The sequence below is a fragment of the Neoarius graeffei genome, chromosome 1 (assembly GCF_027579695.1).
Source record: "Neoarius graeffei isolate fNeoGra1 chromosome 1, fNeoGra1.pri, whole genome shotgun sequence".
In the NCBI taxonomy this organism is placed as follows: domain Eukaryota; kingdom Metazoa; phylum Chordata; class Actinopteri; order Siluriformes; family Ariidae; genus Neoarius; species Neoarius graeffei.
Window position 1 is genome coordinate 72,662,604 of NC_083569.1, and position 26,744 is coordinate 72,689,347.

The 26,744-nt window shown below is 41.3% G+C and overlaps 1 protein-coding gene across 3 annotated transcripts in view; it reads left to right on the forward strand.

Moving 5' to 3' along the window:
- Positions 1-2,604: 2,604 nt before the first annotated feature.
- Positions 2,605-26,744, forward strand: part of hdac8 (histone deacetylase 8) — a 50,797-nt gene continuing 26,657 nt past the window's right edge. Inside the window, exons 1-7 of one of the 3 annotated variants that reach the window (XM_060922667.1) lie at positions 2,750-2,827; positions 8,521-8,654; positions 10,159-10,211; positions 13,019-13,149; positions 17,045-17,186; positions 21,359-21,471; positions 23,245-23,322. In XM_060922667.1, coding sequence (XP_060778650.1) covers positions 10,165-10,211; positions 13,019-13,149; positions 17,045-17,186; positions 21,359-21,471; positions 23,245-23,322 — 511 coding nt within the window. In that variant the 5' untranslated portion in view covers positions 2,750-2,827; positions 8,521-8,654; positions 10,159-10,164. Of the gene's footprint in view, positions 2,828-8,520; positions 8,655-10,158; positions 10,212-13,018; positions 13,150-17,044; positions 17,187-21,358; positions 21,472-23,244; positions 23,323-26,744 lie in introns of all 3 variants that reach the window. The other 2 variants (XM_060922741.1, XM_060922595.1) reach the window with 2 other exon arrangements.

Below are 26,744 nucleotides of genomic sequence, written 5' to 3' on the forward strand. Positions count from 1 at the left end.
CCCAGGTAGTCAAGAAGAATGAAACTGAGCATGCGCATTGTAGACAGCAGTCTGAGGGAAGGGTTGCCAGATTCACTTAAAATAGGCATTCGTAGCTCAACAAAAATATAAAGGGACCTTAGTTCCAGTTCAAGGAAATTGTAGAAACATGAGATACTCTACCCACAGTGGGAACCTTACATTACGAAATAATATGAGAATATAATCAAATATATAAAAATCCTCGAGATTTATAGTTTTTTTTTCAAGCAAATAGTCAAGAAAAAATAAGCTGTTTGCCCGCAACGAAGTATTAGCCGTAGTTGATCACGTGATTTTGCTCTACTCTTTCTTTTACTTATTTATTACAATTGCTATGGAAAGAAAGAAAGAAAGACCTCACAAAAATGTGGGATTAATTATTAAGATTTCTTCATTTGATTTTAGACCAAAGAGTGCTACAGTGGTGTAGTGGTTAGCACTGTTTCCTCACAATGATAAGGTTCTGGGTTCAAGCCCAGAGGTCAACGGGTACCTTTCTGTGTGAAGTGTGCATGTTCTCTCCATGTCTGTATGGGTTTCCCCCACAGTTCAAAGCCATGCGGTTAGGTTAACGTGGGGCAGCCATGGGATGAAGTGCCCTTGAGCAAGGCACCTAACCCCCAACTGCTCCCTGGGCGCTGTAGCAGAGCTGCCCACTGCTCTGGGCATGTGTGTGTGTGTGTGCGCTCATTGGCTTCACATGGGTTAAATGCAGAGGTTAAGTTTCACTGTGTGCTTAAGTCTGTGCTTGGGTGTACATGTGACAAATAAAGGCTTCTTAGCTCCTTCTTCTAAAGAAGTCTGGACTAAATTGTGTTTGTTGCCTTTTGTGTATATTCATACACATTAAGTCATATGATAATCATGAATATTAGAAATACTGAATCGTAGCCTGTATTTGAAACATTTTAGACTTGGCATGGGTGGCATGGTGGTTAGCACTGTCGCCTCACAGTGAGAAGGTCCTGGGTTCAAGCCCAGTGGCCGGTGAGGGCCTTTCTGTGTGGAGTTTGCATGTTCTCCCCATGTCTGCGTGGGTTTCGTCTGGGTGCTCCGGTTTCCCCCAAAGACATGCAGGTTAGGTTAATTGGTGGCTCTAAATTGACCGTCGGTGTAAGTGTGAATGGTTGTTTATGCGATGACTTGGTGGCTTGTCCAGGGTGTACCCCGCCGCTCACCCACAGTCAGCTGGGATAGGCTCCAGCTTGCCTGTGACCCTGTAAAACAGGATAAGTGGCTACATTCTTCTTCTTCTTCTTGTTTTATGGCAGTTGGCAACTAGCTTCAGTGGTGCATTACTGCCACCAGCTGGACTGGGGTGTGGTACTTGAGTTTAACCTTTCCAAGTATAAGGCAAAACAAAAAAACAAACAAACAAAAAACTAAATTCTTTTAATTAGACCTGTGTTCCTTAAGAAGCTAAATACATAGTTGAAGCAGATTTCACCTGAACTTCTTTGCAGAATGTCCTCCAAGTTTAACATTAATTGTTTCCCTTGCAACTGTAAAATTAGTCTTTGTCTTTCTTCCTGATATTTAGGACATTGCAAAATAACATGCTCTATAGACTCTGGGCTGCCACAGAATTCAGTTTCCATCTGCATGCTTCTTTATTATCAACAAAGAACTATTTAGTCTTGTGTGTCCAAACCTCATTCTTGAAAAAGCGTCCTCCTCTTCCTTGCTTCTATTGGTATTTCTACTCTTTCCCACTTTGTTCTGGATATTATAGAACTGTCTCCCAGTCTAGCCATTTTCCCTTAACTATGTTTTTAACCATACTTTTAATTTCTGCCTTGCTGTAAGCGACTTCAATATCCATGCTGGAATTTCCAGCTGCTTGTTTAGCACATTTATCTGCCATCTCATTCCCTACAACTCCTATATGAGCTGGTACCCACACAAGAGTTATCTTAACTCCTGTCTTTAACAGATTATTTGCAACTTGTAATATTTCAAACAAAATGCCCTGCTGTGATTTTGACTGGAACGTTCTGATGCTGATCAAAGCTGAGCTGGAGTCTGAAGCAATTACTGCCTTCCTTGGCCTATTAACTTCCACCCATAGCAGAGATAAGCGGCTACAGATAATGGATGGATGGCTAGACATGGGCGGCACGGTGGTGTAGTGGTTAGCGCTGTCGCCTCACAGCAAGAAGGTCCGGGTTCGAGCCCCGTGACCGGCGAGGGACTTTCTGTGCAGAGTTTGCATGTTCTCCCCGTGTCCGCGTGGGTTTCCTCCGGGTGCTCCGGTTTCCCCCACAGTCCAAAGACATGCAGGTTAGGTTAACTGGTGACTCTAAATTGACCGTAGGTGTGAATGTGAGTGTGAATGGTTGTCTGTGTCTATGTGTCAGCCCTGTGATGACCTGGCGACTTGTCCAGGGTGTACCCCGCCTTTCGCCCGTAGTCAGCTGGGATAGGCTCCAGCTTGCCTGCGACCCTGTAGAACAGGATAAAGCGGCTACAGACAATGAGATGAGATGAGATGGATAGACATGGCGTGAAGAGTTTGTGTTGTAAAAAAAAAAAAAAAAGGTGACTTTTATTTTGAAGTCTCCTCGCACCACATCCCGGAAGTCGGTGATATTGATGCTAAGGATTTTGTTTAAACAGCTCATGATAGCAGTTGATTTATCTTCTTTTTTATAAACCCCTGACTTCACTAGTTTTGAGTTGTGTGCGGTGTTAAATGTGTGACAGCGGTCTCTCTAATAATGGGATTCCCACCAAACGCAGCGTGGTGTATATTTACAGCCCGGACTATGTGGAGACCTGTGACTCTTTATCAAAAGTCCCAAACAGAGTGAGTTCTGGAGCAGCTCTACTTCACTATGAACACCATGGCAACGTCATAAACCGCATTATATACTACAGTGTGCTATAATAGTCGGCTACGAGTTGTTATTAGGATTAGTAACGTCCACTTTTTATGTAGTGTTGAGTGCAGGTAGTCTGTTTAAATAATATTGGCTGGCGTTGAGTGGTATATCAGATATATTCCATTCAGTCTGGATGATATTGAACGAGTCAAAGACGAGTTCAATATCATGCTAGCTGAACGGAATATATCTGATATACCACGGGGGAGCCATTATTATTATTATTATACATTCCTTTCGGGTGTTTAACGCGTCTTTCTCTTTCAGAATTTTCTCAAAATCTTCCAAAGCAAACCAGGCGGCCATGTTTGTTTACAAAGTCGCTTGCTAACGCGGAAGTTTTACGTCTCCGACGTGTGACGTCATGTTGTCTTGACAACCATGCAGTATCGTAAACCATATTGCATCCTCATTCTCCATTAGCTAGAGTGACGTAATAGGCCATGTGCAGGAATTGGTCACGTGTCAATTTTCCCCATAGCAACAAGCTAACTTGACATTCCTTGACAACTGTTAGTTTGACTGGCGATGCGAAGCAATCCATTTCTATAATAGCTGTTTTTACCTTTTCGACTCTTTTTTGACCCGGATTTTTTCGTGTGTACTTGGAAAAAGTTTGTGGTTTTAACTTCTGTCGTAAGTTAAAGCGAATCATTGGCCGTAAAAGAGAGTTTTTTGGACTCAAGTTGGTCGCCGCCGAAAGAAATTCACGCGCGAAATGGCAAATACAGTGGGGCAAAAAAGTATTTAGTCAGTCAGTCACCAATTGTGCAAGTTCTCCCACTTAAAAAGATGAGTGAGGCCTGTAATTTTCATCATAGGTATACCTCAACTATGAGAGACAAAATGAGAAGAAAAAAATCCAGAAAATCACATTGTCTGATTTTTAAAGAATTTATTTGCAAGTTATGGTGGAAAATAAGTATTTGGTCAATAACAAAAGTTCATCTCAATACTTTGTTATATACCCTTTGTTGGCAATGACAGAGGTCAAACGTTTTCTGTAAGTCTTCACAAGGTTTTCACACACTGTTGCTGGTATTTTGGCCCATTCCTCCATGCAGATCTCCTCTAGAGCAGTGATGTTTTGGGGCTGTCGCTGGGCAGCACGGACTTTCAACTCCCTCCAAAGATTTTCTATGGGGTTGAGATCTGGAGACTGCCTAGGCCACTCCAGGACCTTGAAATGCTTCTTACGAAGCCACTCCTTCATTGCCCAGGCGGTGTGTTTGGGATTATTGTCATGCTGAAAGACCCAGCCACGTTTCATCTTCAATGCCCTTGCTGATGGAAGGAGGTTTTCACTCAAAATCTCACGATACATGGCCCCATTCATTCTTTCCTTTACACGAATCAGTCGTCCTGGTCCCTTTGCAGAAAAACAGCCCCAAAGCATGATGTTTCCACCCCCATGCTTCACAGTAGGTATGGTGTTCTTTGGCTGCAACTCAGCATTCTTTCTCCTCCAAACACGACAAGTTGAGTTTTTACCAAAAAGTTCTATTTTGGTTTCATCTGACCATATGACATTCTCCCAATCCTCTTCTGGATCATCCAAATGCTCTCTAGCAAACTTCAGACGGGCCTGGACATGTACTGGCTTAAGCAAGGGGACACGTCTGGCACTGCAGGATTTGAGTCCCTGGCGGCGTAGTGTGTTACTGATGGTAGCCTTTGTTACTTTGGTCCCAGCTCTCTGCAGGTCATTCACTAGGTCCCCCCGTGTGGTTCTGGGATTTTTACTCACCGTTCTTGTGATGATTTTGACCCCACGGGGTGAGATCTTACATGGAGCCTCAGATCGAGGGAGATTATCAGTGGTCTTGTATGTCTTCCGTTTTCTAATAATTGCTCCCACAGTTGATTTCTTCACACCAAGCTGCTTACCTATTGCAGATTCAGTCTTCCCAGCCTGGTGCAGGTCTACAATTTTGTTTCTGGTGTCCTTTGACAGCTCTTTGGTCTTGACCATAGTGGAGTTTGGAGTGTGACTGTTTGAGGTTGTGGACAGGTGTCTTTTATACTGATAACGAGTTCAAACAGGTGCCATTAATACAGGTAACGAGTGGAGGACAGAGGAGCCTCTTAAATAAGAAGTTACAGGTCTGTGAGAGCCAGAAATCTTGCTTGTTTGTAGGTGACCAAATACTTATTTTACCGAGGACTTTACCAATTAATTCATTAAAAATCCTACAATGTGATTTCCTGGATTCTTTCCCCCCATTCTGTCTCTCATAGTTGAAGTGTACCTATGATGAAAATTACAGGCCTCTCTCATCTTTTTAAGTGGGAGAACTTGCACAATTGGTGGCTGACTAAATACTTTTTTGCCCCACTGTATCTCTGTATTTATATATCTGTGTTTATTTTCAAGACTCTTCACACGTTAAGTGAATGATAAAGGTAGAAAAGGAGAAATTAGTATAGGTAATCGTATAGGGCCGAGTAAAATTAAGGATTAATTTCACGAGTGATTTCGAAGTTTTGAAAATTCTAAACTTTGAAATCATGAGTGAAATTGAGCCTTAATTTTACGAGGAACCATACGATTACTTGTTTATAATATATAGGGCCAAATTCATACTTCGGAAGCCATTCAAGTTCACAACATTTGTCATTCACGTTTTCTGAACCAATCAGGGCGCGAGACTATCTTGCACATTTGAATCAGTTTCTAAAGCGTTCCTTGTTTTCGCAAATCTCTCACTTTTCCCTCGAGGACTTTTCGTGATTCTTGAAAAGTAACATCTTTCAGGATTGATCCTGGATATTTCTCTTGTCTCAGATGTCAATCCATTACTTTAAAGTGCATATCACGGGTAAATTCAGGAGCAAGATCAGTGTAATTCTCCTATTTTATTAAACTTTGGTCAAATATCTGTAACATTCTGCATTTTGTGCAATTTTTTTTTTACCTTGCGCAATACCAGAAAAATTCCGTTGAAATCAAGCCATTTGAGGCGAATTGGTCCGCCTCTGAAAAAACTTGGCATTTGGATTTCCCGACAAACATTGATTTTTGTGACGTCGCGTGCGGGACGCCTCCCTCTGAATCCTACGTCAGCGCTGGTTTGTTTATGAGAAAACGACCTGGTGGTTTTCTGCAAATTTCTTCAACGTTATCGCGTAATTATTAAAATGGTTAACAGATGTATCGTAGGAGGGTGTAGCAACACCAATATTGATGGGATTAGTACTCATCGTTTTCCAAAAGACCGGACAATGAGAGAGAAATGGGAGTGCTTGGTCTACACAAGCTGTGCACTGAAACCTCACAAAGCTCGCGCAGCCTGCTGGCGCTTCCGCAGGTGATGTCACGAATCTGGCTCCAACCTCCCTTGGGATTTTTCCAGACGCGTTTTATTTTATTTTTTTCTGCTGTAGACAGATGGCCTTGTGCAAAATTACCCTTCTGGATGAGTGTGTAAAGGGACGTAATTTCATATTAAAAAAAACACGAAATTGGTCCAGGAAATGCACTTTAAGAGAGTCTGGTTCGTAGTTTCCCCCATTTTGTTTCCTCACTTCTGCATAAAACTGCAATAGCACCTTGTCTAACTCACAGCATTCATATGCCACTAGAGAGTCGTTTATTTGTCTTTCTGCGGCCCGTTTTTTAAACACGGAAAGCCAACAATTTGTACTTTTTTGGTATTTTCATTTTCGCTTGCAGCTTTTAATTGGTTTATCATTTCTTCGTCAAATATAGCGAAACGTGGCATTGCTGAGTCAGCCATTTTGTTGACAAAATTTGCTAATTTTTGTAACTGTAACCAAGCAACGAACCAGCCAATAGCATTTCAGAAATACGGCCCCGTGTTAAGGAAAAAAAAGCCCTCCTTGATTGACCAATCAGAATTGAGTAATTTGGCCCTATGTATTATAATAAGTTATAAACATACCTGGGAAATCCGCCATTTCGCGCGTGAATTTCTTTCAGTGGCGACCAACTTGAGTCCAAAAACCTCTCTTTTATGGCCAATGATTCGCTTTAACTTACGACAGAAGTTAAAACCACAAACTTTTTCCAAGTACACACGAAAATTCGGGTCAAAAAAGAGAGTAGAAAAGGTAAAAACAGCTATTATAGAAATGGATTGCTTCGCATCGCCAGTCAAACTCTTACGGTTGTCAAGGAATGTCAAGTTAGCTTGCCCACCACAGGCTTGTTGCTATGGGGAAAATTGACACGTGACCAATTCCTGTAAATGGCCTATACACGTAGGATAAGCGATATGCTACATGGGCGTAGCTAGGATTTTTCAAAGGGGGGGGGGGGTCACACACTGACTGGCAGCCTGAGTGCATTATGTAACAAAAAATAATTCCCATTGCTAGTTTTAGGTAGCTTAGAAACCAGCTCTTCCATTATTGCCGTTTCTTCCACGTTTTCTTGATGTTGTGATCTAGAAACGGCACTAAAACTTGGCTTCGAAGCCACAAAATGCAACTTTGATGGAAAAAATACATAATGAATTGCTTACCTCTCTTCACGTCGAAAGAAGAAGGAAAGTTTCGCTTGCTTTGACATGGCGAATTATTAACATGAGGAAATGCTCGTAATTCGCAACTAAAAAGACTGCAGCTACACTGGCAGCTTGACCATGCTTTCTAGTGCGATCATGTTGTGCTTGTGCAGAACGGTCTCAGTCCCGCGCACCTTGGCTCGTGCACCTGAAGGCGCGCCTCAGCCTGCGTGTGCGCCTAACGAGCTCCGGCACATGCACCATTAACAAAGAACACTGGTCTTTAATCAGTGAACTACGTTTGGGCTATTTAAGGACTGCGCCCAAGCAAGGACGATGCGAAGTATTACGCCGCGTCTAGTGCGCCTTACTGAGCCTTGTTTCCTGTCTCTGTCCTTGTTGACCTCCTGGTTTTTCGACCCCTGTTTCTTGTCCCTTGATCTTGTATAGTTTTGCCTCTGATATTCTCTCCACGCCTTGATTGACCTCCTGCCTGTTTCCTCGATTACGACTTTGCCTGCTGTTTCGGACTGTTTGCCTATTGTGTGCGTTTCACGCACTTTATGCTCATATCGCACTGTGCATTATTTACCATATCTCCACTTACATCCGCCTCTCCCACACACACTCGGACAAACTGGGTTTTCGCACCCAAACCACAGGAAGTCAAGGTTATAGAAACCCTAATGAGGCCGATGTGACAATCTAGTTTAAAAAAAAAAATTAGAAAAATTAGTGTGCGCTTTTCTAATATTCTTATGCGGCTATTGAAAAAATGTGTGGTCTGACAAAGGGCGGGTCACGGACCCCCCCAGCTACGCCCCTGTGCTATCAATATTGCATGCTATCAAACCAAATGAATGAAATTTGCTAGAAGTGAATAGAATACATGTTTTTATTCCATCGAAAAAATCTCCTGTATGTATGACAGTGTATACGCTTGCCTTTAGGATATGTAGCTCGTTATAACCTAATTTACAGATTCTTACTTTTACATAATACTTATACATGAAAGGTAATGGTTGTTAGTTTGTAATTTCAATGTTTAACTTTTAAAATAAAGGGCAATTCCACGAAATGGTCAACCCAAGGGGTGAAAATTCATTTTGTATATATGGTGTTATTAGTAATGATTGGTTCATTCACTGCAGTCAATATTTTTGTGGGGAACTCATGTCACATGACTGGCGGCCATTTTGAAATTGGCAGTTCCAAGCACATACTTTAAACCCAAAACTAACAGACACAAAGAAGCACTCAAACTGCTGTCAAAAGTCCTCATCAGGTAAGTTAAACTGTGTTTTATATCAAATGGACTTTATTCTTTACATTTCCATGAAAAAATTGATTCCATTGAGTCATTATCACAGCTTTGGGGCCTTTTAGATCTAACAAGTAGCTTTGTTCACTGATTGATATTATGACTAAGAGAAAATTACCACATTTCATCTCTCTCTGTACATCAAATCATATGTAAATTTGGAAAGTGTTGCGTCAGTTACCAAGAATGTTGCGTCAGTTACTGTACATTCCATGGTCGCGACTGTCAGTTCTAAACATTTTTTTCATGGTTTATTGCTTTCATTGTATACTAGTAAAATTGCAACAAGTTTCACAGAAATTGGCGTTTGGACTAGGGATGGCGAAAACTAAAAAAAATCTTGACCGACCACCGAGCCTCATTAGCCGGTTAAAGTCGGTTAACCTATGAGTTTACAGGGATGCAAATGGCGCGCCTTTTGGCGAATGCCGCCTTTTTCACGGCTGAATTGTGCAGATCCGATTTTTTTTTTTTTAGGGGGGGCGTTGGAGTGTCTGAATAATTTCATCAGAGTAAATTCTGTATTAAAATTACTAAATAAGCAAATGCCGTTACAGTCCATGAAACATAGGAAGTGTAAGTATGAGAAGAAAACAGTAAATCAGAAAGCTGCGCAAGTTTTCGTGGAATTACTGTTTTTACTGTACGGAATTACTGATTTACTGTTTTCTTCTCATACTTCCTATGTTTCATGTAACGGCATTTGCTTATTTAGTAATTTTTAATACAGAATTTACTCTGATGAAATTATTCAGACACTCCAACGCCCCCCCTAAAAAAAAAAAAATCGGATCTGCACGATTCAGCCGTGAAAAAGGCGGCATCCGAAACATACTTTCAGAATGCACTGGCCAAGGCAGGACTAAACTCGATGTGCCTTCTAATAATAATAAAAAAAAAAACAGAATAGTAATTTGTAAGCTAAAAAGCCTGTGTCTACACTTTTCTTTCGCCGAGTGGCAGCTGTCTTTAACTGGGGCGGGAGGACGGGCCATGACTGAATGGGTGTTTCTGATTTGTCAGCTGTCGTCCTTACACCGCATGGCATGCCCCAAGCGTTTACAACACAGAATTCCAGGTTCTCCATTCCAAAATCGGCAGCTTCAAAACGATTGATTTTTTTTTTTTAACCGACAACCAAAAAAAAATTAACCGGTTGACGTTGATTCGGTCAACCACCGGTCAAACGGTCATCGGTTAACATCCCTAGTCTGGACTTGTGTGTTCACGGTTGTCGAATTCTCCAAGTTGCGTCAGTTACCAATGTTATCTGCATGCCACAAATGTTCATATCTGGGAAAAACTCTGTGTTGTCCAAGATGGTCTTTGGGCCTTAAGTCATCATAAATTTGTTTGAGTTTGCTCTTTCTATAATAGCCACACAGTTTAATTTTAAACCCTCTGAATGTTGTGTCAGTTACCCATGGAATTGCCCTAAAACGTTAATTTGTTGTGTTTATCTCCACAGGCGAGTATGGTGCATTCCCTGATTGAAGCTTATGGCTTATTAAACTATATGAGGTTAGTGTGTGTGTGTGTGTGTGTGTGTGTGTGTGTGTGTGTGTGTGTGTCTAACTACCTACTTACAGATTTATTTGTACAAGACCCATCCCGTCTCCAGGCAGGGGAATTTGGGTGTTAACAGTAGCAGAAAGACAGGTGAAGAAGCATAGATAGAAATACAATAAATATGATACAAGGCTGTTTCACAATCATTGTTATCTTTTTGAATAACACCAGCTACCTCCTGCATCTAGGTCCTGTGTATGTATGCACTGGAGTTTCTTATCCCTTATTTTACAGGGACACACCAGCCCTACCTACAGCAGGAATGTCTCTCTTCTAAGTTCTTATAAATATCAGTCAAATGCACGCTCAGTTTTGTCCTTGTTGTCTTTTCATTTAATTCTACTTTAATTATTACACTTAGATTTGTATAGGTAATCGTATGGGGCTGAGTAAAATTAAGGATTAATTTCACGAGTGATTTCAAAACTTCGAAATCACGAGTGAAATTGATCCTTAGTTTTACGAGGAACCATACGATTACTTGTTTATAATATATCGGGCCAAATTCATACTTCGGAAACCATTCAAGTTCACAACATTTGTCATTCACATTTTCTGAACCAATCAGGGCGCAAGACTATCTTGCACGTTTGAATCAGTTTCTAAAGCGTCTTTCATCATAACACGGTGACACGACACGAGGATTTACATCTTTCAGGATTGATCCCGGATATTTCTCTTGTCTCAGATGCCGATCCAATGCTGCCTGCATCACTTTAAGAGAGTCTGGTTTGTAGTTTTCCCCATTTTGTTTCCTCACTTTTGCATAAAACTGTGATACCACCTTGTCTAACTCACAGCATTCATATGCCACTAGAGAGTCGTTTATTTGTCTTTCTGCGGCCCATTTGTTAAACACGGAAAGCCAAAAATTCGTACTTTTTTTTTTTTTTTTGGTATTTTCATTTTCGCTTGCAGCTTTCAATTGGTTTATCATTTCTTCGTCAAATATAGCGAAACGCGGCATTACTGAGTCAGCCATTTTGTTGACAAAATTTGCTAATTTTTGTAACCGTAACCAAGCAACGAACTAGCCAATAGCATTTCAGAAATACAGCCCCGTGTTAAGGAAAAAAAGCCCTCCTTGATTGACCAATCAGAATTGAGTAATTTGGCCCTATGTATTATAATACTGGTTAAATTCAGAATCACATTTTTTAGCACTAACTATGTTTTTTACTTTGGGACATATACTTTCATTTGCAAGAGAAAGATATTTAAGTGGAAGTTACATGTTTTTTTGTAAACTTAGCATTTCGGACAGTATCCTTTGTCTGTCGAAAATGTCCTCTCTGAAAAACACTGACCATATGATGAGGTTGTAAATTATTTTTTAAAGGAAATATTTGTCTCTTTTGAAGCAGAGTACTCTGTTTTTGCACAGTTAAAAAAAAAAAAACAGGACTTGAAACAGATCTGAGACACGTTTGCAGCGGAGCTTCACATGTGGTTGAAATGTGTGACTGTCAAAAAGTCTCCTCTCTGGAAAACCATAAGGATCGTCACCACTTCAGTTGTTATTACAGTTACCACCATGAACAAACATCGCTGCACAGTACTTGAAAATTTGTACTTAAAATCGCATCCATTTCAACAATTTTTCACTTTGTATCCCTTATTCTTGTGGACTATAAGAAAGGTGGTCAGTTTTAGAAATGCATCATGTGGTGTCTTCTCACCACAAGTAACCATGTCCAGTATACGACCTGTAGCTCTGAAATTCCACGCAGTTAGTTTTCATCTCAAAAGGCCATTTTTGGCAGGAGAGAAACAAAAAACAGCTCTTATGTTGTAATGTGTAATATAGTAATGGCAATAAAAGACATCAAATGTGCAAACAACTGCACATGTGGTACAAAAAAAAAAGATATGATATTGGGAAATAAGCAAAACAGGTTCAGGTATGGGCGGCACAGTGGTGTAGTGGTTAGCACTGTCGCCTCACAGCAAGAAGGTCCGGGTTCGAGCCCCGTGGCCGGCGAGGGCCTTTCTGTGTGGAGTTTGCATGTTCTCCCCGTGTCCGCGTGGGTTTCCTCCGGGTGCTCCGGTTTCCCCCACAGTCCAAAGACATGCAGGTTAGGTTAACTGGTGACACTAAATTGACCGTAGGTGTGAATGTGAGTGTGAATGGTTGTCTGTGTCTATGTGTCAGCCCTGTGATGACCTGGCGACTTGTCCAGGGTGTACCCCGCCTTTCGCCCGTAGTCAGCTGGGATAGGCTCCAGCTTGCCTGCGACCCTGTAGAACAGGATAAAGCAGCTAGAGATGATGAGATGAGGTTCAGGTATTTGCAATATCCAAATATATATGTAGTGCAAAATAGCATGATAGAAACAATAAACAAATGAGTAAACAGGATCGGGTATCTAAAATGTTTGATGTTTAAGTATATAAATTAAATTATGAAGTGCTTGTGCGAGGTATTGAAAGTTTCTTGAATAAAAGCACTATTGTTTTTATCTAACCCATTGCTGGTGCATTATATTTTGCTTATCTCATTTAGAAAACATTTCCTAACGTTAGCGTAGTTGGGTTTGGAGTCTGTGCACTCTCACTTAAAAAAAAAAAAAAAAGTACCAAACTACATGTATTATTTCCAGGTAAGTGCACAGTAAAGGTACAAAAAGCTGTGCTCATGAGGGTACTTACTGCACCAGTGATGAGGAAACGTGCAGCTATTTAGTGCCTGGTTTACTGAGAGTGTGAGATTGATGATCTCGCATTAGCTCGTGTGTGTAATATTCTGAATAACATTCCAGTGTGGTTAAGCCTCGTGTGGCTACGATGGAGGAGATGGCAGTGTTTCACACACACTCTTACCTCGAGCACCTGCACAAGATCAGCCAGAATGGAGACAATGATGACCCTCAGTCAGTGGATTTTGGGCTGGGTAAGACTTTCTGCGTTTATGTATTTATATAGATTTTACTTTGTGTAATAGTGTGGGTTTTTTTAATGTTGTTGAATGTCTTTGGAATGTCTCAACCTATCTATCATAGATGTAGTAACAACCCACTCACCAGATCTGACTGTCCACTGTGCCGTCCATCAAACGTACCTCATCAACACTGGATTGTGTTTTTTGATGAACAGATCGAGGGGGATAACAAAATGTGCAAAGTAGTAGACAGGCTACAGGAAAACTGCATCCTGAAACACATTAAATATGTTTTTTGTCAGATATCTGTAATATGCTTAGCGACTCTGGAGCTAATTTTCGGTCTGTGCTGTATTTTTGTTCTTCTGTAAGAAGGTACTGGTTCTCTGATGCATTAAAGTGCATATCACAGGTAAATTCAGGAGCAAGAGCAATGTAATTCTCCTATTTTATATTAAACTTTGGTCAAATATCTGTCACATTTTGCATTTTGTGCAATTTTTTTTTTTACCTTGCGCAATACCAGAAAAATTCAGTTGAAATCAAGCCATTTGAGGCGAATTGGTCCGCCTCTGAAAAAACTTGGCATTTGGATTTCCCAGGAAACATTGATTTTCATGACGTCGCGTGTGGGACGCCTCCCTCTGAATCCTACGTCAGCGCTGGTTTGTTTATGAGAAAACGACCTGGTGGTTTTCTGCAAATTTCTTCAACGTTATCGTGTAATTATTAAAATGGTTAACAGATGTATCGTAGGAGGGTGTAGCAACACCAATCTTGATGGGATTAGTACTCATCGTTTCCCAAAAGACCGGACAATGAGAGAGAAATGGGAGCGCTTGGTGTACACAGGCTGTGCACTGAAACCGTGCAAAGCTCGCGCAGCCTGCTGGCGCTTCCGCAGGTGACGTCACGAATCTGGCTCCAGACTCCCTTGGGATTTTTCCAGATGCGTTTTGTTATTTTATTTTTTTCTGCTGTAGACAGATGGACTTGTGCAAAATTACCCTTCTGGATGAGTGTGTAAAGGGACATACTTTCATATTAAAAAAAAACGAATTTGGTCCAGGATATGCACTTTAACATCACATGGGAACCATGTCAAAGGCCATCTATTTAGACATTTTATTATTTGGTGCCTTTTGTAACATCATGACTAAAATGTGGGGGAAGCCACGGCCTAATGGTTAGCAGAGGTGGACAGTAATGAAGTACATTTACTTGAGTACTGTACACTTTTTGAGTATCTGTACTTTACTCGAGTATTTTCTATTTTTTTGGAAACTTATGACTTTAACTTCACTACATTTGACAGACAAATATCGTACTTTTTACTCCACTACATTTCTATCAAGGTCCTCGTTACTATGAAGCAGCTCTGAAAGTGGATGTTTGGGTTTTTTTTTTTCTAAAACGTGATTTTGATTTTTTTTCCGCATGGGACACTGAGACAGCCTGTTAGTAATCACTAGGGTCACGTCAATAGACTATAAAATCAAGTTCAATGATTTCTCAGCATGAACTTGATCAGTTGATGGAAGGAGGCCGTTCTTCTGGGGAATGCACGCACTCATGGCTTTGCCTAGAACCTATGTTTCAGTTTTCTGAAAGGATTAAAGATTTGTTCTGTTTTTAGTTGTTTGCTTTGTTTGCCTAAAACGAAGGACGTCAAGGCCTACAAAAACTCGCCACCCAACCTGCGAAAGCATATTGACCTATATAAACATTTTATTCCAAGAGAAAGCTTGCAGTGAAGTTGTCTGTGCTTTTAGAGCTAGCGATAACATTGCAATAGCTATGCAGTCTGGTTAGTCAAATGACTTTCTATGGATTTGCCCGCCAAGTCGCCATAGCCTTGTCCACGGCTAACGCTAACACATAGCTAGTTAACTTGGATGCTGTTAGCATGTAAAAACAGAGTTACCCTAACATAAATAACGTTAACTTATCTGAAGTCCTTTCAGAAATATGTTTCAGCATAATCTTACCAAATAAACAGAATGTAGAAATCTGTGTTTAAAGGTGTTTATTCGACAGGTTCTACAAGCTAGTCAGTAAATCCAGTCGGTTGCTTCAGAGGCGTTAGGTTTTGTAAGCGTTGTGGCAATAATACAACGATGCGTTGACAGAAAATGTACTTTTAATATTTAAGTATTTTTAAAAGCAAGTGCTTCAGTACTTTAACTTGGTTAAAAATTTGACTGTACAACTGTATTGGAGTAACATTTGACCAGTGGGATCTGTACTTTGACTTCAGTAATGAACTTGGGTACTTTTTGTCTACCTCTGACGGTTAGAGAAACAGCTTTGAAGAACAACAACTTTATTCATCACATGTACATTTTAACACAATGAAATTCGTCCTCTGCATTTAACGCATCTGAAGCAGTGAACACACAAAGTGAGCAATGAGCTCACACACATACCCAGAGCAGTGGGCAGTTGTGGGTTTGGTGCCTTGCTCAAGGCTGCCCCATGTTAAACTAAGGACTGTGGGGGGGGAACTCACACAGACACGGGGAGAACATACAAACCACACAGAAAAGCCCCCGTCAGCCACTGGGCTCGAACCCAGAACCTTCTTGATGTGAGGCAACAGTGCTAACCACTATACCACCATGGGACCAAATGGTTGCCAGTTCGATTCCCTGGACCAGCAGGAATGGCTGAAGTGCTCTTGAGCAAGGCACCTAACCCCCAACTGCTCCCCAGACTGCTCTGGGCTTGTTGTACGTCACTCTGGATAAGAGCGTCTGAAAAATGCCTGTAATGTAATGACGCAGTGGGGTGCTGCCTTCCTTGTCTTGAGTCCCCAGCTTTAGTAATATAATGGTTGGTATTTTGAAGTAGTTGAAATCACTCTCAGGAAACAAATGTTGCTCTTTTTTTTCCATTGGACTATATTCTTTCTTAAAATTAAGTTCCCTCATAATGGAAATTGCAAAAATGCACTTTCCACATACAAGTTATGTTATCTCGCAGTGGTGTCTGGGGATCAGTCCTTTGGGAGAGATCTAGCTGGAGCTTTGTATATTCTCTGTGTCTGTGTGGGTTTCCACTGGGTTCCTCCCAAAAACATGCCATTCCCCCAGGTGTAAATTAGTGTGTGGGGGGGGCGGCACGGTGGTGTAGTGGTTAGCGCTGTCGCCTCACAGCAAGAAGGTCCAGGTTCGAGCCCCGTGGCCGGCGAGGGCCCTTCTGTGCGGAGTTTGCATATTCTCCCCGTGTCCGCGTGGGTTTCCTCCGGGTGCTCCGGTTTCCCCCACAGTCCAAAGACATGCAGGTTAGGTTAACTGGTGACTCTAAATTGACCGTAGGTGTGAATGTGAGTGTGAATGGTTGTCTGTGTCTATGTGTCAGCCCTGTGATGACCTGGCGACTTGTCCAGGGTGTACCCCGCCTTTCGCCCGTAGTCAGCTGGGATAGGCTGCAGCTTGCCTGCGACCCTGTAGAAGGATAAAGCGGCTACAGATAATGAGGATGAGGTGTGTGTGTGTGTGTGTGTGAGATGTCCTACAATTCCCTGTGATCCAGAGTGCGTCCCTGCATTGTGCCCAGTGTTCCTCTTTAGATTCCCGATCCACTGCAACACTCAGCAGGACAAAGTAGTTAGTGAAGACTTATGGAAAAAATACATCCATGTGCATTATGGTATCGTGTGGTTGCCCATGTCAGACACCAGAGGACAGTGTAGGCCAAACGCTCTTTAAAACCAGTTCATTTTCAGTTCGAGTCTGACAGCATGATGAGAGTTCAAATTTATGTTGGATGATGTCCATGTGTGCTTAGATTTTTGACATTCATTGTGGGGATAGAATTTTTGATTATTCTTATAGTAAAGAAAACAATGCAGCTGACAGATTTTCTGTTTGAGTGCGACTTGTTATTGTTTCCCTGCCACCCCCAGGGTATGATTGTCCAGTGGTGGAGGGTATATTCGAGTACGCAGCTGCAGTTGGTGGAGCCACTCTGACGGCCGCCCAGTGTCTGCTGGATGGAAAGTGTAAAGTTGCCATCAATTGGGCAGGAGGTTGGCACCATGCCAAAAAGTAAGAGCACACAGCAAGCCTGTTTTGTTAACCTTTTGAACAATGACTGAGTCAACGGATTAAATGTTCCCGAGCATATTAGTCAAACTACTGATATTTCTCACATGGACGTCTCGATCTATTTATTTAAAACCAATGAAAAGTTAAAACTGCACTCTGTAAAATCCGAAGCTCACCGTTTAAATGCTTTGTTGCTACTTTGCTATTGCTGAAAAAAGATCGAGCTCTAATTTGTGCTTATAGACAGTCATTTGATTGTCCTGGCTGACGGGTCAGAGATGCCCCAGCGAGCTCTCCAGCACTCAGACAAAAGATGAACAGTGCTCAGACATTTAGAGTGCTGGCTCTGTGAAGACCGGCCTTTGTCTCTAGTACAATATATTTGACGGTTTCTAATCAAAATACTTTCAACATTTTGTCATGAGCTTGCCTTCGACTTGGAGATCAAGTCTAGAACTTGTCATAGACTTGGAGGTCTGGAGATCGTCATAAAAACTATTCGATATTTAAAATACTTTGATACTAAGGCCATTGAATGACATCCTCTGGAAAAAGCTTAAATATTTCTTTGCTCTCAGCTGTATCACACAATCTTGTACTCAATGTTATTTTCCTTTAACAGCATGTCCTGAGGTGATTTATTACACTGACACTACAGCCATTTGCCAATGCTAACAATGTTTAATTTAATTATAACAGCTATAAACAGTTGTTCCCTCCTTGGTCTTTCTTTCTTTCTCTCTCTCTCTCTCTCTAAGTTAATAAGATAAAAAAAAAAAAATGCAGCTTGCAGATAACGGGGGGGGGGGAACTGCCAAGCCTTCCATCCTGAAGATTTTCCCATGCCAGAAAACATACTAAGACCGTTGAATGACATCCTCTGGAAAAAGCCTAAATATTTCTTTGCTCTCAGCCGCATCACACCATCTCATCCTTGATTATTTTCCTATAACAGCATGTCCTGAGATGATTTATTACACTGACACCACAGCCGTTTGCCAATGTGAACAATGTTTAATTTAATTATAACAGCTATAAACAGTTGTTTCCTCCCTGGTCTTTCTCTCTTTTTCTCTTTTATTTTTGAAGTTAATAAGACAAAAAAAAGAGGCGGCATGGTGGTGTAGTGGTTAGCGCTGTCGCCTCACAGCAAGAAGGTCCTGAGTTCGAGCCCTGGGGCCGGCAAGGGCCTTTCTGTGCGGAGTTTGCATGTTCTCCCCGTGTCCGCGTGGGTTTCCTCCGGGTGCTCCGGTTTCCCCCACAGTCCAAAGACATGCAGGTTAGGTTAACTGGTGACTCTAAATTGAGCGTAGGTGTGAATGTGAGTGTGAATGGTTGTCTGTGTCTCTGTGTCAGCCCTGTGATGACCTGGCGACTTGTCCAGGGTGTACCCCGCCTTTCTCCCGTAGTCAGCTGGGATAGGCTCCAGCTTGCCTGCGACCCTGTAGAACAGGATAAAGCGGCTAGAGATAATGAGATGAGATGAGAAGACCAAAAAAAAAAAAATGCAGCTTGCAGGTGACCGAAAAAACCCCAAAACCTGCCAAGTCTTCCATACTGAAGATTTTCCCATGCCAGGAAACAAATTTACTTAAACTCTGACTTTTACAAAACGCTACCATGGGTCTGATATGCAAGTCCATGTGTAAGTTGTTACTATTAAATTGATGTAGTGCATTAATTCAGTATATGGTTGTAATTTCCATGCATTACGCCAGTGTCCTGTGCCATGTATGACTTCGTTCACTGTTTCTTCTAAATGTATTACATCAAAATAAAGAGTTTAGATCCTAAAATATCAACACAGAAGATCTTTGAACGAGGCTGTCAGTGACGGTATAGCTAACGCTGGCCCCGTCTAGCCCAGAAGGAACAATCTAAAGTGGGCCACCTTGTGCAATTAATGTTGCAAACTATATACAAGATGTATACAGAAGCTATATACACCCTGGGAATACTGACCTGTTTGCCAGAAAGAATCCAAAACGGCGAGGAATTGATCAAGAAGGTGCGATTTTTGTTGAACTGCTCGTTAAGGATTAATTAGTCCATGACTTCATTAATAATTGTAATTAAGAAAATCTGGGTAGGAGTTATATGCACCCTAGGTACCCGTACCTTCATGCCAGAAAGAATCTAAATCGGTGAAGAATTGAGGGAGAAGAAGTGATTTGTGTGGAAACTGCTTGTTAGGGTTTAATTACTCCATATCTTCATTATTAATTGCGATTGTGTAAATTTGGGTAGAAGTCATATGCACTCCAGGCAGACCAACCTTCCTGCCAAAACGAATAAAAATTGGTGAAGAATTGAGAGAGAAGAAGCGATTTTTTTTGTGGCTATTGCCTCATAGAGGCTGTAGCCAGTATGTCATCGTGTTGTAAGAATGAGTGTAACAATTGTGTGCTGCGCGTGCAGGTGTTCCTATTAAAATGGTCAGTGAGTGTATACAATTCGGTTCACCATTTGAAATAAATGGATTAGACTAAAGAAATCGCTTTCAGATATGTTTATGCTGATTACCGAGGGAAAGTGCGTTCCTATTTTAAAATATACTCCAGGTCGTCCCCCTTTCCTCGCCTTCTTCCGCTAGTGGTCCCATGCGTGATGTAGATGTGACGCACTTCCGAGTTCTTACAGGAAATTGTCAAAGAGTATTGAGACCACTGAGCTCTAGCACCGGGCCATTTCTGGGAAATAAGAGTTTGGGTCATGGCGACAGCGTGTGTATGTCAGCCTCAGTTCAGAGGTTTCAGTTTCGAAAACTGTAAGAGGAGAATAATATAAAGTACAGACACTTGGTATATTTTACGTCTGTGATTTTTAAATTGTTCATTTTTGGATATATATATATAATCAGCATCACTTTATTAATCCCCGGAGGGAATTTCAAATTTGCTACCAAGCTCCTGAATCAGAGAAGTAGTAAACATGTTTAAAAATAGAAGATAAAATCGTCTGAAAAAAGAATACATTTAAATACACTACCATTCAAAAGTTTGGGGTCACCCAGACAATTTTGTGTTTTCCATGAAAAGTCACACTTTTATTTCCCACCATAAGTTGTAAAATGAATAGAAAATATAGTCGAGACATTTTTCTGGCCATTTTGAGCATTTAATCGACCCCACAAATGTGATGCTCCAGAAACTCAATCTGCTCAAAGGAAGGTCAGTTTTATAGCTTCTCTAAAGAGCTCAACTGTTTTCAGCTGTGCTAACATGATTGTACAAGGGTTTTCTAATCATCCATTAGCCTTCTGAGGCAATGAGCAAACACATTGTACCATTAGAACACTGGAGTGAGAGTTGCTGGAAATGGGCCTCTATACACCTATGGAGATATTGCACCAAAAACCACACATTTGCAGCTAGAATAGTCATTTAGCACATTAGCAATGTATAGAGTGGATTTCTGATTAGTTTAAAGTGATCTTCATTGAAAAGAACAGTGCTTTTCTTTCAAAAATAAGGACATTTCAAAGCGACCCCAAACTTTTGAACAGTAGTGTAAGTTCAATAACATAAGTAAGAGCAAAATGAAGTGATTTTATATACAATGATTCCTATATACATATATTGCACCTGAGTTAAGGATTTTATTTATTTATTTATTTATTTATTTATTTTTAACTGTATGGACGTGGGATCAGAGAACAATTTTATTTATAAGCAGTAGCCACATGTACCCACAGGGCAGGGGTCTTCAATCCTATCCACAAAGGGCCAGTGTGGCTGCAGGCTTTCATTCCAACCAAGCAGGAGCTACACCTGATTTCACTTGTTTAATCATTTCACCCTCGTCTCCAGTCAACAATCAAGTGAGCCTCCAATTTGGCTGTAATGAAAGCCTGCAGCCACACCGGCCCTTTGCGGATAGGATTGAAGACCCCTGCCATAGGGTACCTGTTTTTGTGAAATGTAGACGATGCTGGACAGATGACGGACAACACATGATGGCATAAGCTCATTGCCTGTCGGCCAGATGAGCTAATAATCCAGGCATTTAACCAAGTGAAAAAAAATTACTTTGAATTATAAGCCAAGTGAAAAACCATGAGAGTTATATTTCTGATATAATGCAATGGTGGTATTGGTCATTTCTTAATAAATTTTGTGTGTGTGGGTGTGTGTGTGGGTGTGTGTGTGTGTGGGTGTGTGTGTGTTTTGTAGGGACGAGGCATCAGGGTTCTGCTACGTAAATGATGCTGTTTTGGGGATCCTCAAACTGCGGGAGAAATATGAGAGGGTGCTTTATGTAGACGTGGACCTTCACCATGGTGATGGTAATATCTCCTCACTATTACAACCCCGATTCCAAAAAAGTTGGGACAAAGTACAAATTGTAAATAAAAATGGAATGCAATGGTGTGGAAGTTTCAAAATTCCATATTTTATTCAGAATAGAACATAGATGACATATCAAATGTTTAAACTGAGAAAATGTCTCATTTAAAGAGAAAAATTAGGTGATTTTTAAATTTCATGACAACAACACATCTCAAAAAAGTTGGGACAAGGCCATGTTTACCACTGTGAGACATCCCCTTTTCTCTTTACAACAGTCTGTAAACGTCTGGGGACTGAGGAGACAAGTTGCTCAAGTTTAGGGACAGGAATGTTAACCCATTCTTGTCTAATGTAGGATTCTAGTTGCTCAACTGTCTTAGGTCTTTTTTGTCGTATCTTCCATTTTATGATGCGCCAAATGTTTTCTATGGGTGAAAGATCTGGACTGCAGGCTGGCCAGTTCAGTACCCGGACCCTTCTTCTACGCAGCCATGATGCTGTAATTGATGCAGTATGTGGTTTGGCATTGTCATGTTGGAAAATGCAAGGTCTTCCCTGAAAGAGACGTCGTCTGGATGGGAGCATATGTTGCTCTAGAACCTGGATATACCTTTCAGCATTGGTGGTGTCTTTCCAGATGTGTAAGCTGCCCATGCCACACGCACTAATGCAACCCCATACCATCAGAGATGCAGGCTTCTGAACTGAGCACTGATAACAACTTGGGTCGTCCTTCTCCTCTTTAGTCCGAATGACACGGCGTCCCTGATTTCCATAAAGAACTTCAAATTTTGATTCGTCTGACCACAGAACAGTTTTCCACTTTGCCACAGTCCATTTTAAATGAGCCTTGTCCCAGAGAAGACGTCTGCGCTTCTGGATCATGTTTAGATACGGCTTCTTCTTTGAACTATAGAGTTTTAGCTGGCAAATTCCTGAGCCCATTTTGTGATTTCCAATACTGAAGCATGCCTGTATGTGATGCAGTGCCGTCTAAGGGCCCGAAGATCACGGGCACCCAGTATGGTTTTCCGGCCTTGACCCTTACGCATAGAGATTCTTCCAGATTCTCTGAATCTTTTGATGATATTATGCACTGTAGATGATGATATGTTCAAACTCTTTGCAATTTTACACTGTCGAACTCCTTTCTGATATTGCTCCACTATTTGTTGGCGCAGAATTAGGGGGATTGGTGATCCTCTTCCCATCTTTACTTCTGAGAGCCGCTGCCACTCCAAGATGCTCTTTTTATACCCAGTCATGTTAATGGCCTATTGCCAATTGACCTAATGAGTTGCAATTTGGTCCTCCAGCTGTTCCTTTTTTGTACCTTTAACTTTTCCAGCCTCTTATTGCCCCTGTCCCAACTTTTTTTAGATGTGTTGCTGTCATGAAATTTCAAATGAGCCAATATTTGGCATGAAATTTCAAAATGTCTCACTTTCGACATTTGATATGTTGTCTATGTTCTATTGTGAATACAATATCAGTTTTTGAGATTTGTAAATTATTGCATTCCATTTTTATTTATAATTTGTACTTTGTCCCAACTTTTTTGGAATTGGGGTTGTATATCCACAATTTCATCTGTTTTTTTTTTTTCTAAATTAGCTCATGCAGTTAGTTTCATCGATGCAGTGGTCTAACCGAAGTGTAGGTCTACTAAGCATATCTCATGATGTTATCAACCTATAAAAGCTACTTTTTTTTTTTTTTTTAATGGACAGCCTGTCTCTTCATGATCTGATCTGTGGTCTGATATGCAGGCGTAGAAGATGCCTTCAGCTTCACTTCCAAAGTGATGACTGTGTCTCTGCATAAGTTCTCTCCTGGCTTCTTCCCAGGTTGGTTCAGCATGCTTCTTTTGCTTCAGCGCAGATCAGCCTGCCTTTTAATTCATTAAATTGACAGCCATGTTTTAACTGATGCCAAGCTCAGAGCAGCCAGCTCCACATCAGTGCCCGTAGAGTCTGATTACCGATCCGATAGTTCGACACAATGGCTTTGCTGACTTGAGGAGAATAGTGCACAGCAGGGGCCAGCACCAGCATTTCAGTCACTGAGCTAATTTGGCATTTTTTTTTCTTCTTACATTCAGTTACCAAATGTTATTGCGTTGGCACTAGAAAGAATATAATCTGAACCCAGTGCTGTTCTTCATAACCCATCCCACCCATCATGCCCAGCATGTATGTACTGATAATGGCACCATGATTTCAACTCGCAGAATTACCACGGACGCTACAAGGCTGTGTTTCTGTATTAGACTGATCACTTTTTAATATCAGATCAAACCCTATCTAATGTGCCAACATAGGTTTTTATGTAACTCAAGAAAACGAATGTCAGATTCACAATACGGCTGTCGGAACAAATTTCCATTTCAGAATAATTCTAATTCACCAAATAAATACTTGATAATATTGAGTACAAGTTAATCATAAATATATGTTATTTCCCAGCTGGGAGGTCCGTATCATGAAATACCGTGACCGAGGTCTTGAAAGTACTGAGCGAGGCCCTCTGGGCCGAGGTCAGTATTCAAGGCCGAGGTCATGGTATTTCACCATACGGACCGACCTTAAGCTGGTAAATACTATATTTATTTTGTTCTTTACCAAATTCTAACAGAAAACGAGAGTGCCCAAAAGGGAAAACCGAGCCGAGCCACCATTTTGAATCCTCATTCACGGCTGTAATGCAAATTGCTTCCTCCTCGGTATACAAGTGCACTTCCATGGCAGGAAAAAAAACTACATTTTGCCGCCTATGTAGTCCCCTATTTATACAAAATTGAGTCATTCAGGATTCAGCCATGTTTTTGCTCGGTGTTATCAACAGTTAGAGGTTTTTAGCTTTCTCCTGAAATGTTTTCTTTTATCTCTTCTTCCTCAGGGTAGTAAAACTCGCTTTCGCTGTGAACACTGTCGTTATCGCTATCCATGCTGTAAAATTAATGCTATTCTCCTGAGAAATGTGAAAATACATGTTGACAAAAAATTGCTACTATGTTTGTTGTTGTGAACAAGCGAGTCGCCAGAGGTCTGTAACCGGGGTCCGTACCGTAGGATACAGACCCGCTCGCCAGCCAATCAGAGCGCAGGATTTGATGGAAACCGGACCGCGAAAAAAATAATTAAGTTATTCGCCAAAGGCAAAGTGAATATCGGTGGATAATAGCCGAGCTGAAGTCAAGGTTATAATTCACCAATATTCACTGAGCCTGAGGTGGATAATTGTTTTAGTATAAATACACAGGTGGTTTGTTTATTTATTTATTTTAAAAATCATATTTAAAAAATTTATTTCAATCTTCAAAAGCGCATGCAAATGTAATGTGCACAGGTTTGTGTCACTCATCTATACCGAGTCACATAAAATACTTTGTTTTGAAACGGATAAAATAAATCTAAATTCCACCTTACCTTTGAATAGTTTTAGACCAAACTTTGCAGCATCTTTAGTGCATTTAGGAACAGCATTTTCTTTCATAATTTGTAATTCTTCCTCACTTACAGTAACAAAGCGATTGACCGCCATTTTGCCGAGTCACTCGAGGTGATAATCGAGAAATGGTCCGAATCTCTTAACCGATCAGCGTGCGCGATTTCCGATAATCACATGCGTATTTATACTGAATGACATTAATGCATGAAAGCAAATGTTCTAAGGATTAAATTATAATCTGACAGCATAGTGGGTGTGAAGTATGATTGAAGCGCGTCCTAAAATGCTCCCGAATGAGACTTGTTTGTAATTTTTAATAAGGTCTTATGGTTATGTAGTATATTGTGATAAAATCTTTACAGTGATATTAACGTTTAATATGGACACATGAGCTAGACAGTCAGTGAAAAGGTGTGATGGGAAGAGTAGTATCATCCACTGGTGAGCCAGATGTAGATTACATCTACCGTGTGAGTGTTGTTAGTAACAGTGGTGTTGTCAAGTCACTAAACCTCGAGTCCGAGTCCAGTCTCGAGTCCCTAGTGTTCAAATCCGAGTCAAGTCCAAGTCACTAAAGAAAATTTTGAGTCAAGTCCACTATTGAGCCGAGTCAAATCCGGGAACAAGACTCCAACTTCACTCCTTTACGTGAAAGCGTCTCTGCTACTGTGTTGAACTAACGTTACTGCTCGACTGCCCCATTTTAGTTAATACGCTACAGATAAAAAGCTTGTTCATCGCTCAGCAAGCCCCGCCCACTATCAACAGGGCAAATAACATGAGAGGGTTAACACTAGCTAGTTCATCGCTCAGCAAGCCCCGCCCACTATCAACAGAGCAATGAACAAACGCTACGTTCACACTGCAAGGCTTAATGCTCAATTCCGATTTTTTTGTGAAATCCGATTTTTTTGTGAGGTCGTTCACATTAACAAATATATGCGACTTGTATGTGATCCTCAGTATGAACGAAAAGCGACCTAAAAGTGTTCCGCATGCGCATTGCAGGATACGACGACGTCACACGCAGTGAGCATGGCCAGTGTTTACGGAAGTAAAACCGCCCGGTTGCGGTATGACCCATCCGATCTAGCTTGAATAGCTGCATCCCCCCAAATGGAAATCAGCTCCCTAACCTCTGCGTCCTTCCATTGAGAAGATTCAGAACCTTCACAGCCCGAAGCGTCCCTCGCATTGATGTCATGCGCAGGGGCGCAGATACGTTTTTTGAACTGGGGGGGGACAAAAAACTGGGGGGGACAAAGCTGCCAGCAAACCAACCCCAACCCCGATATGCCTGTCAAACTTGTTGTTAGTAACCATAGCAACCAAGCTCGAGCTCGCAACCTGTGCAGTCTGCGCAGCTCAACCAACCGAATATCAGTCTTTGTTTTGTTTTATGTGAGTTGTTGCAACTATGTATACACTGCTGTGCACCTCAATAAACCGAATGGTAATTAGTCTTTTGATTTTTCCGTGAGGTTTGCCTTATGCAAAGAAAGACAGCATAGACGTTTTTTCCTCCCTATAAGTGGGGGGGACCGAACGAGGTGAATTTAAATCTGGGTGGGACGAGTCCCACCCTCTATCTGCGCCCGTGATTATGCGCCATGTTGTTGTAACTTTTTTTGAGAGACCCGCCGCCTACTTCAGCGCAGAATAGTGACGTTTGTGGCTTGTTGATGACGTGTAAGTCGGATGAATGCGACCTGGCGGTTCAGACTGAAGTCGCATATGAAAAGAGCGGATAGGAATCGGAATTAGGACCACGTATCCAAACGGCCTGGGTCGGATTTGAAAAAATCGGATCTGTGTCGTT